Source organism: Hypanus sabinus, chromosome 1 (assembly GCF_030144855.1).
Source record: "Hypanus sabinus isolate sHypSab1 chromosome 1, sHypSab1.hap1, whole genome shotgun sequence".
Lineage (NCBI taxonomy): Eukaryota > Metazoa > Chordata > Chondrichthyes > Myliobatiformes > Dasyatidae > Hypanus > Hypanus sabinus.
In genome coordinates, this window is record NC_082706.1 from 162,645,731 (window position 1) to 162,663,370 (window position 17,640).

The 17,640-nt window shown below is 39.6% G+C and overlaps 1 protein-coding gene across 2 annotated transcripts in view; it reads right to left on the minus strand.

Moving 5' to 3' along the window:
* Window positions 1-17,640, minus strand: part of klhl14 (kelch-like family member 14) — a 150,372-nt gene that overhangs the window by 110,258 nt on the left and 22,474 nt on the right. For both annotated transcript variants that reach the window (XM_059980148.1, XM_059980156.1), the window contains one exon: window positions 16,211-16,332. In XM_059980148.1, the coding sequence (XP_059836131.1) occupies window positions 16,211-16,332 (122 nt within the window). The remainder of the gene's footprint in view (window positions 1-16,210; window positions 16,333-17,640) is intronic.

Here is a 17,640-nt window from a genome sequence, read left to right on the forward strand (position 1 = left end):
TCCTTCGAACCATGGGAAGAAAATTAACTCAGAGAATGACTGCTCATTTTTGAAAAAAATGGCCATGTCACAGAAAAGGGCAGGGAGTTAGACCACAGTTGATAATTCTTTTTATAGAATTCAAAAAGCTTGAAATTTCTTGGAGATTGATCCTCCCAACAGCATGCAGCAAATAGCAAACAACGTGCACATCATGTCAAAGGGATTACATGCTGAAAATTAAACTTGTAATCTTATGAATGTGGACATGTGGCATGGTTTCATTCAGTAGAATGCATATGAAAATCAATTTATTTTCTCCGTGCAACATGATTTTGATCATTTCCAGGCGTAACTGTGTCATTTTAGAAATGCATACAGCCACTTTTTTTTCGCAAACTGCTCTCACACTGATGATGCAGTCCTGTACCAGCTACACCCCTAATAACAACCTTCCCAATACAGCACCTTTAACAACACAGGACTACAAATAATCTGCCAGAGATCTCAGTAGGACAAGCAGCATCTGTGAGAGGAAAAAAAATATCGATGTTTCAGGTTGAAACCTTGAGTGGCCTACTGTGTTCCTCCAGCAGATTGTTTGTTGATCCAGACTCCTGCATCTGTCATCTCTTGTGTTACCTCTTAGACAATTGCCAGGAAAATATATCCACCCACATGGTTCTGAGGCAGATTTGTCATTGGCCCTTATCAAAAAATCTCCCTGCAGCAGCATGAAATGAAGGGAGCTTCCCCAAATCAATTTTAACCCTACAAAGGGACCCTGACCCAGGCATATGTTATCCTGAGAATATCTTAGAAATCCTCAATCAAGCACAGAAAACCATGATAGCTTTTGAATGCACTTGCAACTTCTCCACTGATTATGCTGTGCTTTAGGATGTTTAAGAGAGCACTTCAGATCCTGTGATGCAGCCCCTGTTATCAGTCAGAATGATCACCACCACTCATTCCAAAATTTAACGCTTTGCTGCATCCTCCAACATTACCATTGAAGGTTTTAAAAAGGGCAGTAACGTAGATAAATTCACATTACTCTTATTTTGTATGATGTTTCTACAACAAAGGGATTGCATTGATCTCATCTATATATTTTTAAAAATGCAGGAAGTTCACATAAAACTATCAACATGCACTATAAAAGTACTCTCTAAAAACAAATCAGTTTTGTTTTAAAATATTGTATTTGGATCACTGGCTCACCGTTTCTGTACACTAATGACACAAAAGGTCAAATCAGGCAGCATTTGACCTGTTGACATTCCCCATTAACCTTGAATGGTGCTGATCTTTCTGTAAGGCTGCAGTCTACTCTCAACTAAAATAGCCAGGTAAGCAATCAGAACTCTCATCGGTGGCTCAAAGAGATGGCTAAACTCACATGGGAAGATATGGGTGAGCAGGCATTTATGACTGAGCGAAATGGGAGGTAAAAAGGAGTTTGAGGAATAGAGGAGGTAACTCAAACAGACCAAATGTGACAGGGCTATCAGTGACCAAATGTACAGTTCGACACCGCCAACAGTTCACACTTTATGATCAGAAGAGCTCAGTTTCATGATCTGCTAACTCCATTTCAAGTTTTGTACTCAAACTTGGTCTCCAGTCTCAAGTTCGACTGTTGACCATTAAAGCGCACCTTAGTCACAATGCCAAAACTACAGCATAACAAATCTAAACGGAGTTTATAAACCAAGCCATGTGCGGTGCCATGCAAAAATCAATCAATCACCATTCCTCATGCTGCTAGACCACTGGACCATGAGACATCACAGCAAAACCGGGCCATTCAACCCATCAAGTTTACTCCATTCCATCTCAACACTATTCTCCTGCCTTCTCCCCATTAGTGTTGGTCTTTCGAGTGTATCTGCCCGTCTTATTGCTGCTATATAGTGTGACTCCACAAGTTAGTGGTTCCCGGCTTGCAGTGGTGGAGAAAGTCAACTGCCTTCTTGGGACATCTTAAGCTGTTCTTCAAAGTACACATAATTATGTATAACCAACAATTATTTTGATAAGAATGATACATCCACCATAGCTAAATAACTGATAGTGTGTGCAGGCTGTGAGAGATGGAGGTGAAGTCCATAATGTGTATTGTGTAAGGGTGCAGTGGAGCGTTTTTTCGTTAGATGCAACTCCTGAGTGAGTGATTTTTAATGGGTGAGTGGGGGGGGCATGGTGCATTAAGCAGAGACTGAGGTCAGTAATGCAATTGGCAGGGTAAGGAATTTTACGATGCAGCCAATTGCTTTGCCCTGAATGCATAGTCTGTGAATTTCCTACGGCACTCCATCTCTGAGGCTTGATTTGTGGCACTGAAAGCATCAGCTTTGTCTTCCTGCTCATTCCATCTGCTTCTGGAGGCTTTCCTTGTTCCTCAGGATTAAGGAGCCTGCTTGAATTTTGCATCCTTTCCACAGAGGATGAAAAATCATGGAGCCCATACTCTCCACGTGTCCATGGTAGACTGCTATAAACGCTCCCCCACCCCCAACCCCTAACATTATGCATCATCTGCCAAGATAGTGATTGATCCTTTAGGAGGTACTGTCTGATTCAGGCAAGCTCGGGCTGGTATTAGCCATTCATGAAATCAGACTCCCCGCTGATAGAATAAAACACTTGGTTAATATTGATGGAACAGGCAGCACACTTTCTGAGCACTACCTTCACCTGTTCCATGGTTACAGATTAATCTTACATCATGCCCTTTCAACATTGCTGTCCAATTCAGGCCTTAATTTGTTAAATGCATTGTTAGCTCACAATTGTTTGGTATGCCCTTGTGGTCTGCCTGGTTGCAGTAAATGTCCCTTTTCAGTTTACCATTCCTCAGATTTTACTGTCTTTTTCCTAGATATGTTTGTATATATACAGCACCTATAAAAAGTATTCACTGCCCCCCTTGGAAGTTTTCATGTTTTATTGTTTTGCAACATTGAATCACAGTGGATTTCACTTGGCTTTTTTTAAGATGAACGACAGAAAAAGACTTTTGTGTCAAAGTAAAAGCAGATCTCTACCAAGTGATCTAGTATAAAAAGCAAAATAATTGATTGCATCAGTATTCACTCCCTTTAATATGACACACCAACTGGTGCAGTCAACTGGTTTTATAAGTCACATAATTAGTTAAACAGAGATCACCACATGCAGTCAAGAAGTTTCAATTGATCGTAGTAAAAATACACCTTTATCGGGAAGGTGAAACTGCTGGTGAGTCAGTATCCTGGCAAACCTACGCTACAAACATCTCCATGAAAATGTTATTGAAAAGCAAAAGTTAGGAGATGGATACAAGAACATTTCCAAGTCACTGAATATCTCTTGGAGCACTGTTTAGTCAATCATCGAGAATTGGAAAGAATATGGCAACAGCTATAAATCTGCCTAGAGCAGGCTGTCCTCAAAAACTGAGTGACCATGCAAGAAGGGGACTAGTGAGAGAGGCCACCAAAAGATCGAGAACAACTCGGGAGAAATTACAAATTTTAGTGGCTGAGATGGGAGAGATGTGCTACAACAATTGTTGCCCAGGTGCTTCACAAGTCACAGCTTAATGGGAGAGTGGCAAAGAGAAAGCCACTTTTGAAAAAACTCACATGGAAATTTCGGCTAGAGTTTGCCAGAAGGCATGTGGGAGACTCTGAAGTCAGCTGGAAAAATGCTCTATCATCTTATGAAACAAAAAAATGAAATTTTTGGGTATCAGACTGAACAGACATCACCAAAAACACACTATCCCTACTGTGAAGCACGGTGGTGGCTGTATCATGCTGTGGGGATGCTTCACTGCAGCAGGCCCTGGGAGGCTTGTGAAGGTAGAGGGTAAAATGAATGCAGCAAAATACAGGGAAATCCTGGAGAAAAACCTGATGTAGTCTGCAAGAAAAACTGCAACTTGTGAGAAGATTTGTGTTCCAGCAAGACAATGACCTCACACATAAAGCCAAAGCTACACAGGATGGCTTGGAGTGGTCAAATCAAGAGTCCAGACCTCAATCCAATTGAGAATTTGTGGCTGGGCTTGAAATGGGCTGTTCATTCACAGTCCCTATACAATCTGACAGAGTTTGAGCAGTTTGGTAAAGAAGAATGGGGAAGAATTGTAGCCACCACATGTTCAAAAATGACAGAGACCTCTCCGTGCAGACTCTAGGCTGTAATTGTTGCTAGAGGTCCATCTTTCTTTTTTTTCAAATTTTTTTATTTTTATCATTATCCAAAATACAAGAGTACATCAAGGTAAGTAACACATTGTCTCAAAAGAGAAAAAAAAACAATATTCAGGATTGAAAAAATGGTGACAGAAAAAAGAGAAGAAAAAAAACCCGACTAAAGCAAGAAAAAGGTGAGAAAAAAAAACCCATTGGGTGTTCAAGCCCGGAGCTGTGCGTCATACGAAAAGCTTCTCAGGATAAAAATCAAACTGCCAGCAAAAAAAATTATACCAAAATTTACAATTAGATCGTGGAGAAAATCTATGAATTAACTCAAATGGTAATAATGAGCAAATGAACCCCATCTTTTCTCAAAATCAAACATAGGTTCAAAGGTTCGACTTCTAATTTTCTCCAAACTATGACATAACATCAGTTGAGAGACACTATTGTGACAGAGTGGGAGCCGACGTATCCTTCCACTTCAACAAAATGGCCCTCCTAGCTGTCAATGCAACAAACGCAATAACATGTTGGTCAGACAAAGAAATACCACAGATATTTTGAGGTATTATTCCAAAGAGCACAGTTAATTTGTTAGGATGTAAATTAATTTTATGTGCTTTATAAATTGTAGAAAAAGCTGACTTCCAAAACTGTTCCAGTATAGAACAAGACCAAAACATATGTGTCAGTGTAGCTGCCTCAGTTTTACATCTATCACAATAACTATTAACATCAGGAAAGATTGTAGACAATCTCTCCTTCCTCAAATAATAACAATGTACAATTTTAAATTGAATCAATGAATGGCTAGCACAAATCGAGGAAGAGTTAACCAACTTCAAGATCCGCATCCAGTCATCCGTTATAAAAGTCAAATTAAGTTCCTTTTCCCAAGCTTGTTTAATCTTAAAGAAAGGGCGCTTATCCCATTGAGGTGCATCTACTAAATACTGACCTGAAGGGGCTGAATACTTATACAATCAATTATTTTGTGTTTTATGTTTGTAATTAATTTAGGTCCCTTTGTAGAGATATGTTTTCACTTTGACACAAAAGTGTCTTTTGCTGTTGATCAGTGTCAAAAAAGCCAAACTAAATCCACTGTGATTCAATGTTGTAAAACAATAGAACATGAAAATTTCTATGGTGGTGAATACTTTTTATAGGCACTATATACATATATATATATATATATATATATATATATATATATATATATATAGTAGTGGACCAAGTTCTGGAAAATGGGATTAGTATAGATGGGTACCAGGTGGCTGATGTGGCGACATGGTCAGGGTTGGCAAAGAGCTCTATTTCTGTGCTGTGCTCTTCTTTCACTCTGTAAGGGAAGTGCTCTATGTGCTTTGCCACTCGCAGTAAATCAGGCATATTGTCCTCATATTCACACTCCAGGTGTGTGAAGCTGGCAGGCAAAGCCCTGGACTGAAATGTTCCTATTAATGATTTTTTTAGAGGAAGCAATAGTCAAGGTCAGATGTGTTATTGATAGCTAATTAAGTATACAAAGTACAACACAGAGAATATTTTAAAATTTCATGGGCCACCTGAGACAAATCACTTACTGAGCCTGTGTTCCCATGACAATCTATACATGGATTTTGTTTTACTGTATGCGCCACAGTAACAGTCACTTGAGTAACTGTACTATAGGCTGAAAATTACTGTTGTCGATATTGGTGGATGAATTCTTAATGCTTTCAAATGACTATTTCTGCCACAATTTTAAAGCAGACACTAACCTGTTTATATTAAATGTTTTAAGTGTTCATTTGCTAATATTGCTAGCAGGCTAATATCACTTTCCTGGAGTGCTGCTGATTACTATAAGGTATCAGTTCATCAACACAAATATTGAGTGCATAATTTTTCACAGACTATTTTTGTTCATGACCAAACTAATAGAACATTTTTGGTGATGCTTTTCAGAAAATACCGGCTGTGCCTCTGTCTTGACCCAGTTTTAGTTTATTCTTATCCCTCCATGACAGAGCTTCAGGGTGACTTTCCTCATAATATATGCTTGAAGAAGATATAAAATAGCTATAATTTGTTGAATTCTCCCCTTGGTAACATGGCTGAACATGGGAATTCAGACCAAAGGGCACTGTGCTGCCTCTTCTCACTTCCTCTGAAGATAAAGAAGCCTAATGTCTTTCAATATAATAAATTATTTGTGTGACTGGGAATAGGAAATGGGGTAGAAATGTAATTTACACCCCTCCGGTGAATCCCTACTTATAGACAGTACAACGGTCTTAAACAATGCAGGCAACCAAGTCATGAACACATGGCACCCAGGAGCTCAGCTTTACTTTGTAACCGCGATAACTTGTGTGGCTTTGCAACTTACCCAAAGTTGACATTGGGAAACCCAAGCAAACAAAAGGCACAATACTGCTAGGGATCAACCTTTCCTGGCCCAAGCCAAATGATATCAGCAGCTCAAATCTGTGAGCAGTAGAAACAAGAAGGTGAAAAGGGAAATACAGAGGCTGGACTTGCCTGGGTTAACGGCTCAATTACATGTGTTGCTGAAGACTTTTGTCCTGATCCTCAGTAGGCTTATGAATTGGTGTCAGAGGCATGAATTATTTTTCTGTTCATTTGCAATTCCCATCCAAAGCTGCAAGTTATTTCTATGGGACCTGGAGAATCACTTTTGATGTTCCTGATGCCACAACATGTACAAATATCCTAGGTCAGCCAAAGAACAGTGCCCGTGTTCGGCACAAGAACTCAGCAAATGGGATCATGCAAACATATTGAAACGCACATTCCACAAGTTCAAAGACACAAAGGCACAAGTGGGAAGCTGTTCACCCAAGAATTTGTTGTCAAGCTGCATTAAGCAGGTGGCGCTTGTGTTTGCGCACACACAGAAGTGAATCTTCAAGCCATCATCAATGCTTTGTGAGTCATATGTAAAGATATGCCTTACACTCATTATGGGTAAGATACAGTATATATCAAACAGCTCTGCTGTATCAAATTTCCTATCAGCAGTAAAGATTCCAATATAACGCTGGAAAAAAATATTAACAACTTCCAATGTCTATGAAGGTTCATCTTCATAGACATTGGAACAACGATGAAATTCAATCACCATCAGCAGAGATACCAGATGACTGAAGAAAAGCATTTTAGAAAATTAAGATCCGCACATGATACAAAATTCATGATATACTGAGTGGCAGTGATCCCTGCCCTCCTGTATGCCACAGAAATATGAACTACCTACAGCAGGAATCTCAACACCTGCCCTCAGGCCAACATTACAAGATTGAGACTTTGGTTTTGTTCAGTTAGCTATGTTGGGCTCGTCACATTGTCCACCAAAACAGCATCTGTTCCAAATGCTGAGAAGGGAAAAGATTACTGGGTTTACAGTGGAAAAAATCATTTAATTTTCTCAAAGCTTCTTTGTAAAAGCATAGCATCCCCACTGACTCCTGGGAATCTTTGGCCCATGATCACTCAGTATAGAGAAGGTGCATTTGCAGTAAGTTTGGGAGGTCAGCAGTGGGAGAACAATAAACTTTGCATAAATTATTGATCAGAATCTACCCATTCACCACCCTGTCAACCACACCTACTCTGTCAGTGTAAGAGACTGCATTTCCCACATTGATCTCATTAGTCACTTCGCGACCTACAGATCCAGTGCACAAATCTCCTTCATACCGGCTAAGGATAGTATTTTATCCTATAAATCCTATCATTGGATATCCATGTGACTAACTCTGAGCCTCTAAAGTGCTCCATGCACTAAGTATGATCAAAGATTTTTTTGAAGGCATGCTGCGTCAATAAGCATCCAATTCATGGAGCAACTTCATAAAACATAATTAATTTTAAAAATGACTTGTGGATGCTAGACCAAATAAATGAAACGGTATTCCAAATAGCAATGTAATCAGTAGATTATTTAAAATGATTCACTGCAGATAAAACTTTTGAACAGATGTTTTCCATGCAAGTTCTGAACATTAAGTGTCATTCAGTTTGCTTAAAGAACAGGCTGGGAGGGGTGAAAAAGATCCTAAATTAATTGGCTGTACATCAGCATAATTGGGACCATCATAATCTTAAACTGGAATGCCTGCAAAGTGAATATATTTTCCATCCTCCTCAATCTTTTATCTAAAATCTTCTTTTCCTGTAGAAAATTAAAGATCAAAATCAGAGCAAAATCAACCATGCAAAGTGGTCTTTTATCTTCTAGCTCATCAGTGATGTGATAGAACCATCACATAGCCATTGCACATGTTGGAAATCTCCTCAGAAATGGGAAAAATAATGTGAAATTTCAGTATCATACTTTGCATAGTTCATAACTACTTAAGTATCCTGTCACCAATCTACTGTAATTGTTTCCTTAATCACATCATAATATAAATTATGCTTTATGAGTTACTTTTAAGCCAATGTTTCAATCAATTAGATTTTTACAGCTAGCTACTGATTCCTTTTCTGCCTGAATTAAGACATCATCATGGAAATTAAACACCAAAAGAACATGACATCACCATCTGTATGTGTCTATTTTAATGTTTATGGACACTGCAACAAATTGAGTGTACCTACAGTATCTTGGTTTGGTTTAGTAAATAAGGTTCGTGAGATTCCTTATTGTTTGGTAATATGTTGCCTTTTCTGCGTTTCTGTTTAAATTTAATGGGGTTTTTATTTATTAAAAATCCAGATATTTTAAATGATCCTTATCCATCCTGCCGATTTTGTCAATGAACTATATACTATCATTATCTCCCATTGAGAGCTGAGCATATTTTATCTCAACATTGCAATGTAGTGCCCTCAGTGCAGCTCAAGCACTGTCATAGATGCCCAGCCTGCAGTCCAGGAGGATACATGAACTCCATCAGCCTGGTGCTTTCTCCCAAGGGAGAATAAGATGAATTCTCTTCTCCTGGAGCAAAAAGCATCTAAGACATCCTGACTGCAGCTGTGAGCTGTATCCAATGGTGTCTTGCTTGCTCCAGTCTCCAACTAAATAAATTGGTGGGGTGGCCAAAGTGTCTGTTTCATCCGTTGGCAAAATGTTTCTGGCCAGAGGTGAGAGTAATTTGATCCAGCTCACTGGTAATTGAGTGGTCACACTTTTCTTTTTGAAGCAACAATTCTTGGTAAACAATTTAATACACGTTCATTACTGGCTCTGGCCTTACTGCAACTGCAGCATGTGTCATGTCATCATCAGTACTACTTTAATGCATTACTGAAGTATTAATAAGAAGAGGCCATTTGACCCTTTCATGTCCATGATGGCTCCTATTATAGCGATCTGCTCAGTCTCATTCTTACCCTGCAACTTGTTCTTCCCTCTATATCCATCAACTCCCCTTTGATTCTTCCATCATTTCCTTATACTTGAGTTGTGATTCACAGAAATAAATGAGAAATAAACTACAGAAGTCCGCACGGTCCATTTGGTGTCATAATTTCAGAGGATCTATCCTGGGACCATCACGTAAGAGCCATTACAAAGAAAGCATGGCAGTGCCTCATTTTTCTTCGATGTTTGCACAGATTTGGCATTTCATATGAAACTCTGACAAACATCTATAGATGCAAGGTGAGAGGATCCTGACTGGTTGCATCATGGCCTGGTATTGATACCCCTGTAGCCCTCTCACCGGGCTCGTATACAAACCTGGCTCGATAGCTAACTCTGCTAACAGCCACTTGACACAGCAGTGAGAAGGTCACCTTTCATAAGCAAGATACAGTACATCTAGGGTCAGAATCATTTAAGTGCAACCAAGCAGGAAAACTGGAATGTTCTGATTAAGGAATTTTGATTGTAGTGAATGCTGTGTAAATACTATCCCATAACCAGTTATCTTTCGCTAGGAAATGTCAGATCATACACCAGCAAAAAATTATGAAGGAAGTATGTTTACCAAATTTTCAACTTTAACAAATAGCTACAGAAAAATAAAGGGCTGATTGTAGTTAAACCAGCCCAATGTGCACATTGGAGCTCATTGCTGAAGAAGAAGTCGTGTGTATCACCGTACTCACGCGCTGAACCCATGTTCTGCATGATGGACACCAGGCACGGATTGAATTCCATCAAAGACCATCTTGAACGAAGAGGCTCTCTCAGAAGTATTGGCACTTCCTCCTTGGAGCCATTCAGCACGTACCAAAACAACCCTGACTGGCTGACAAAACATTCCTGAGTTGAACAACATGGCTCCTTACCTTTAGCCAAAGCCAAACCACCCTTACTAGAAGAGCACACTGCTTTTGCAGAAAATAGAAACACTTTACGGGATAACAATTGAAATCATAACTATGGCAATGCACACCAGTGTGCAAGAACAGAAAAAGGTGGTGGATACAGCCCATTTCATCACAAGAAAAGCCCTCCCCACCATTGAGCGCATCTACAAAGAATGCTGCCCACAAGAACCCAACATCCATCCTCGAAGGCCCCCACCATCCAGGCCATATTCTTTTCTTGCTGCTGCCAACAGGAAGGAGGTTCCCACATCACCAGGTTCAGAACAGTTATTACCTTTCAACCATCAGGCACCTGAGCCAGCATGGATAAATGCATTCACCTCACCTCTGAAACAATTCCACAATATATGGACATATGGACTCACTTTCAGATTCTAAAACTCATGTTCTGAGTATTATTTATGTACTTACGTATGTATTATTATTGTTTCTTTTTGTGTTTGCACGGTTTGTCTTCTCTTGTTTGCCGGTCTTTGTGTTAGTTTTACTTTGATTCTGTTGTATTTCTTTGTTCCGCTGTGAATGCCTGCAAGAAAGCTGAATCTCGAGCTAGAATCTAGTGAGGTGTACTTGCTGTGATAATAGATCTACTGTGCTTTGAACTTTGTTCATAAAAGAACATGCAAATTTTCACACATACCACCAGAGATCAAGATCAGAGGTCACACAGGCAGTGGGGTGGGGGTGGAATTGAACCTGGGTCACTTGTACTATAAAGTGTTGTGCTAACCACCTCACTACCATGCTGTCATGGTATATGTGGTATACTTAAACTTGGCTTTTGACAAGGTTCCATATGGTAGGTTGGTCCAAAAGAATAAAGCACTTGAGATCCCAGGTGTGCTAGCAGATTACATCCAAAATTAACATGGTGATAGGAGGCAGAGGGTAGCGGTGGAGAGATGTTTTTCCAGCTGATAGCCTATAACCAGTGGTGGCCTGAAGGGGTCACTGCTGAGACCTTAGTTGTCTGCTATATCAATATAAGTGACTTGGTTGAGAATGTAAGTGGACTGATGATGAAAATGCTGTTGATGACATGTAAATTGACAACAAAGAAGGTTGCCCAAGTAGCATGTTAGCAGTATGTTTACAGTAAATAGCAATAACAGTGTGGGGGCTGAGCCTGAAGATGGAGACTAAAGTAGACAAGGCTGTGCAGGAGGTAAGCTTGCCTGCATAGGCTGAGGTATTGAGTATAGGTGCTGGGGTGTCAAGTTGCAGCCATACAAAGATTGGTTAAAATGCACTTTAAGTGTTGTTTACAGATCTGGTCACTACATTACAGGAAGGCTATGAGTCCACAGAGGTTCACCAGGATGTCGTCTGGAGTAGAGGGCTTCACTTATAAGAAGAGATTGTGCACTTCAGGAAGTGTAAGACGAGGGAACATACACCTGTCCTCATAAAGGCATCTTAAGTGGAAAGAGTTAGCAATTTCAAGTTCCTGGGCATTTAATATCTTTGAAGATCTATCCTGGACCCAACATATTGATACAGCAACAAAGAAAGCACAACAGCATCTATATTTCATTAAGGGTTTGAGGAGATTTGGTACGACTCCAAACACAACTCACAAATTTTTATAGCTGAACCATGGAAAGCATTCTAACTGGCCGCATCACCATCTGGTATGGGTGGGGTGGAGAGTGTTACTACACAAGACCGAAATAAGCCGCAGAAAGTTGTAAACTCAGTCAGCTCCATCATGGGCATTTTCTTCTGTAGTATCCAGGACTTCTTCAAGGAGCAATGCCTCAAATGGGCAGCATCCTGGCATCCATCATTAAGGACCTTTATCACTCAGGTCATGCCCTTCTCTCACTGTTACCATCAGGTAGGAGATACAGAAGCCTGAAGGCACACACTCAGCGATTCAGAAACAGCTTCTTCCCATCTGCCATTCAATTTCTGAATGGATATTGAACCCTACCTCACTACTTTTTTATTCGTATTTTTGCAAATACAAATTTTACTAATCTAATGTAATTTTATTGTAATTCACATCGTTTCTATTATTTATTGCATTCTACTACTGCCACAATATCAACAAATTTCACAACATATGCCAGTGATATTAAACCTGACTCTGATTCTGAGATTGCAACAGGCTGGATTTATTCACACTAGAAGGTAGAAGGCCGTGGAGTGACGATATTGAGCAGGGATCCCCAGACTTTTTTATGCCATGGACACCTACCATTAACTGAGAGTTCTGTGAACCCCAGGTTGGAACCCCTATTATAGAGCTTTATAAAATTTTGAATGATGAAATAGATTTTTTAGCTAAAAATAGATAGGAAGTATGGTTGCTGTTTTCCCCAGAGCAGGGGAGTCTAGAATTAGGCAGCACAGGTTTTAGGAGAGGGGTGAGAAATTTAAAGAGTTCTGTGGGTCAGGTTTCTCACATAGTATGTGGTGGTTTCTAGAACGAGCTGCCAGAGTGATGATAGAAGCAGCAATAGCTCTGCCATGATTATACTCACACTGGTGATCCACTAGTTTCTGTGCCCTCAGCCCCCTACTTTACTTTCCATACACTCACAACAGTGTGTCCAGATTCTGTTCCACCTCCATCTACCAGTCTGCGGATGACGCCACCGGGGTGGGTTAGATCTCAAATAATGAAGAGGCGGAGCACAGGAAGGAGGTAGGGAGCCCTGTGACATGGGGTCAAGACATCAACCTTTCCCTCAGTGTCAGCAGAATAAGAGATGGTCATTGACTTCAAGAGCAGGGAGAAGTACCTGCTCATGTATGCATCAGTGTTGCTGAGGTGATGAAGGCTGAGCAATCTAAACAAGAGCAATAGCTTTTCCTGGTCCGACCACTAGGTGCTACTGCCAAGAAAGCTCACAATGGTTTCCACTTCCTGAGAAAACTACGGAAATTTGACATTTCCCCATTGACCCACACCAACTTTTATAGATGCACCATCAGAAGCGTTCTATCTGCTCTATCAAAGACCACAAGAAATTGGAGATGGTTATGGGCACAGTTCAGTCCATCACAAAAGCCAGCCTCCCCTCGCTGGATCTGTCAACACCAACAGATGATGACAGGAAGTTGTGGCCTGTAGCAGCAAAGCTGTGGGTTCAAATATCATAGCCATTATTTCCCAGTACAGCACAGTTATTGTTTACATATATTGATAGAGCACTCATTAAATTTTGCAGCTAAGCACCCTTTCAGAAGATCTGCTGGCAATCACTGTATCTTCAGGCGCAGGAATAGTAATCAGTTCAATACTAGAACCTTCAAAATGTTGTCTCTTTCAAGAAAGACTTAGAAGAAAGTCGGAAGAAATTCTCATGTTTTCCCATTGTATAAATTATAAAGTAAATTATGGACCATATACAGCCAATGACACCACTGCCATTGGCAGAACCGCAGATGCCAATAAGGAAGCTTGCAGGAGTGAGCTAATTTAGCTGGTTGAGTGGCACCATACCAACAACCTTGTACTCAACATCAGCAAGACCAGGGACTTGATTGTAGGCTTCAGGAAGGGGAAGTCAGAAGTACATACACCCGTTCTCATTGAGGAGTCAACAGCATCAATTTCCTGGCTGTCAATATCTCAGAGATCTATGCTGGATCCAATGTATTGATGCAATCACGAAGAAGGCATAGCAGTGGCTTTACATTAATAAAAGTTAGAGGAAATTTGATACATTCCCAAAGACTCGGCAAATCTCTGCTGATGCACTGTGGAGTGCATTCTCATTGGATGCATTGCCATCCAGTATAGAAGCTCCAATGCACATGATTGAAAGAGGCTGAAGACTCAGCCTACTGAAGCCTCCCCACCATTTTCAAAAGGCCGTGCTTCAAGAAAGTGTCATCCATCACTAAGGACCCGCACCATCCAGAATATGCCCTCTTCCTATTAGTACCATCAGGGGATGGTACAGGTATCTGAAGATGCACATTAGGAACAATTCTTCCCCACTGCCATCCAATTTCTGAATGGTCTTTGTAAATTCCTCTTCTGCACTCTTTCTTCTTATTATTTTTATTGTAACTTACAGTAATTTTTAGGTCTTGCACTGTACTGCTGCCACAAAAACAACAAACTTCAGGACATATGCCAGAGATAATAACACCAGTTCTGATTCTGATTCATTGTATTTAGGTACTGTAAATGCTTCTGTTACTTGCAGTTTCACTTCCATTTCAAATCATTTAATTCTCCTCATGTTCTCATCTGCCTACATTAACTGATTTAGCAACAGAAGTAACCATTTCCAAACTGCATGGGGACCACAAGAAGGACCCAATAACATCCGTCTACTCAAGTTTTCTCTGATTAAACAACTCCTTCAAATGGAACGCAGAAGTAATAATATAACCTCTCAGAATGCCATTGATGAAAACAAAATCCAGGAAAAATGAAACCACATGCATAATTTTCTAGGAAGACAGGAAACGAATGGAGGATTATGGGCTGAATGCAGGTCAGTGGTACTAGGTGAGAGTAAGTGTTCAGCATGGACTAGAAGGGCCGAGATGGCCTGTTTCTGTGCTGTAATTGTTATATGGTTTTATGGAAGCCTTCAAAAAGCCCAGAAAAGATTAAGGTATTTTGTTTCTGGAAAGCAAACTTCCAGTACTTTTAGAAAGCAAATGACTCCTGATATAGAGTCTTGGACCAAAACATCAACTGTTTTTTCCCTTCCATAGATGCTGCCTGACTTGCTGAGTTACTCTAGCATTTTGAGTGTGTTGATTTAATATGCATTTGCAGTTTTGATGATAATTAATATTAATTTTGATTTTATTCTTATGTTTGTGTTTATACTCTTCCTTAACCAAATTCACCCCCTCTGAGGTATCTGCAATACTCCAGAGCTAGCTTCTTGACTGTAAGAGAATCAAGAATTGTGATTGTCATAGAGCATGGAAACAAATGCCTCAGCCTGGCTTGTCCAAGTTGACCAAATTATCCACCTGAATTAGTCCCATCTGCCAGCACTTAGCCCATATTCTTCTCAGCCTTTGACTATCCCCATATTCGATCATTTCACTATTAATTGTGTTCCCTACTGCTATCAAGTCCGCATTCTCTCCCTACACTTCTCCACCATTTCTTATCTTTAAGGTGCTCTTCAACAATGTCTGTCCGTGTCAAATTTTGAACCACAACAGGGTACTTATTAAATTACATTTACAAATACAAGGTGCTATTGCATATTCTGCATTTTAAAATGAATATATTAGTGTATATTTTCTTAACAGAACAGCAAGTAAGATTAGAGCTCAGAAAATTGGAATGCTTTCTTAGGTGTGTAGTGAATAGAGAAGATGGTGCTACTATGATGCTTTTACAGTTTGGGCACAGCGAGATAATATTTAAAACACTTGGTAAAAGATATGTCCCTTAGAATAAACGATTGAAGATAACTGCCATTAAAGTGTGTTATCTCATTTAAAGTCTCCCGCTGTGCTATATTTCAGACAAAATCAATCAGTTATGAGCAACACGTGATTGATAAAAGAACAATAAATTGAATCTGTTTCAAAATGAAATGATTCAGAGAAGCATTTTGTTGGGAAAAAATATGCACTCACTGTTAAAAAGGGAGTAATTAGACAATTGCATTCTAAGTCATTTGTGGAAAGGATGAGTGAAATGGATGAAAGGAAGTCAATCCTTGCACCAATATCAGAGCCCTTCCTCAACAATATGAGTCAATTTCCATCAGCCACACTCAGAAAATAATGGGGGTGATTCTGGGGACCACACCTACTTGTAAGTATTTTCCATGTCTTCTTTTCTTCATCATAATACTGAACGAGGTTGCTTGGAAGTCGATCTGGACCAGGAGGCAATCCACCGACCAATAACAGGAGTTTCTTACTGGAGCGAATTCTGGAAAAAAGTATTCAAAGAAAATTGAGAGTTTCATTATGCAAAATGTGTATGACTCATGTTATGAGTGTTGGAATGGATTCTGTCAAATCGTTACTTCCTTACTAAAAGTCTCAGTCTGGTTTAGAATTGCTACCTATATAACTTGGAAGTGGATCATAGGGTTTTTGAAGTATCTGTCTTATAAAATTTTAAAACTGTGAACAAACATCCAACGTTTTTTTTTTCTCTGGAATTTTTTGTTATGATTCTTAACTTTGACAATGAATAAAGAAACATCATCAACTGTGGAGCTTCAGAGTTGAATGCTATTACCAAATATGTTATTTCCAAATAACATCTACACACACACACACACACACACACACACACACACACACACACACTTCAGGGAGAGGTCACTGTACACTTCAGGAGCAGAAATCCTAGATTGACCTCTAAATGTTATTGGTGCTAATTGTATCTCTGCCATCATAGGATGTTAACGCAGCCCAGGGCCATCTGTTCTGTTTAGGCCAACGAACCAGAATGTTCATGAGATAAACCATCAGGGATTGTCAAAATCATATTCTTAAAGTAATTTTTTCATTAAATGTACACATTTAATGCTAAATTTCCAAATAAATTTTCACAAACAGCAAAACCACTTGAAGTACAATTTTTCCAACTACCCTGCATTGATTTTGGTTTTTATGATGCTGGCAGACTTGTTTGTTACCCAAAAGATCCAAGCATAATCATAAACAAATCTCAGATTCAGGAGAGTTGTGTCAGACTCATTGGATAATATTGTCTTAATCAATGCCATTTGTCTCCAGTCACCGTGAGAATGCCAGCAAGAGGGCATCAAAAGGAGCAACAGGAGGTAATGCATCCCCTGGAGCTTATTCTTCCATTTTTTGAGATCATGGTTAATTTAGCTTTTGACTTCAACTCCATTTCATTGTCTTCATTTTCTCCAATGACGCTTCTGCAATTCACAAATCAACCTGAACATGAGATGTATTCAATGACTTAGGTCAACCCTTTATCTTAAACATCTGGAAGCATCTACCCTGTCAAGCCCTCGAACATGGGAGCACTCTGTTCAACTTGTCCTCACAAGACATACTCATCATCCCAGGGACCAGTTAAATGAACCTTTGCTGAAGATGTTATCTCAATTGCATATGTATTCAATTCAACCCACGGGAGAATTCAAATTATTGAAGTTATTTCTTTATAAAAATACCCATGTACCTCATTGTCTGTAAATGACAACACCACAGAATGAATTCCACAGATTTAAACTGAACCAGTTAGTACTGA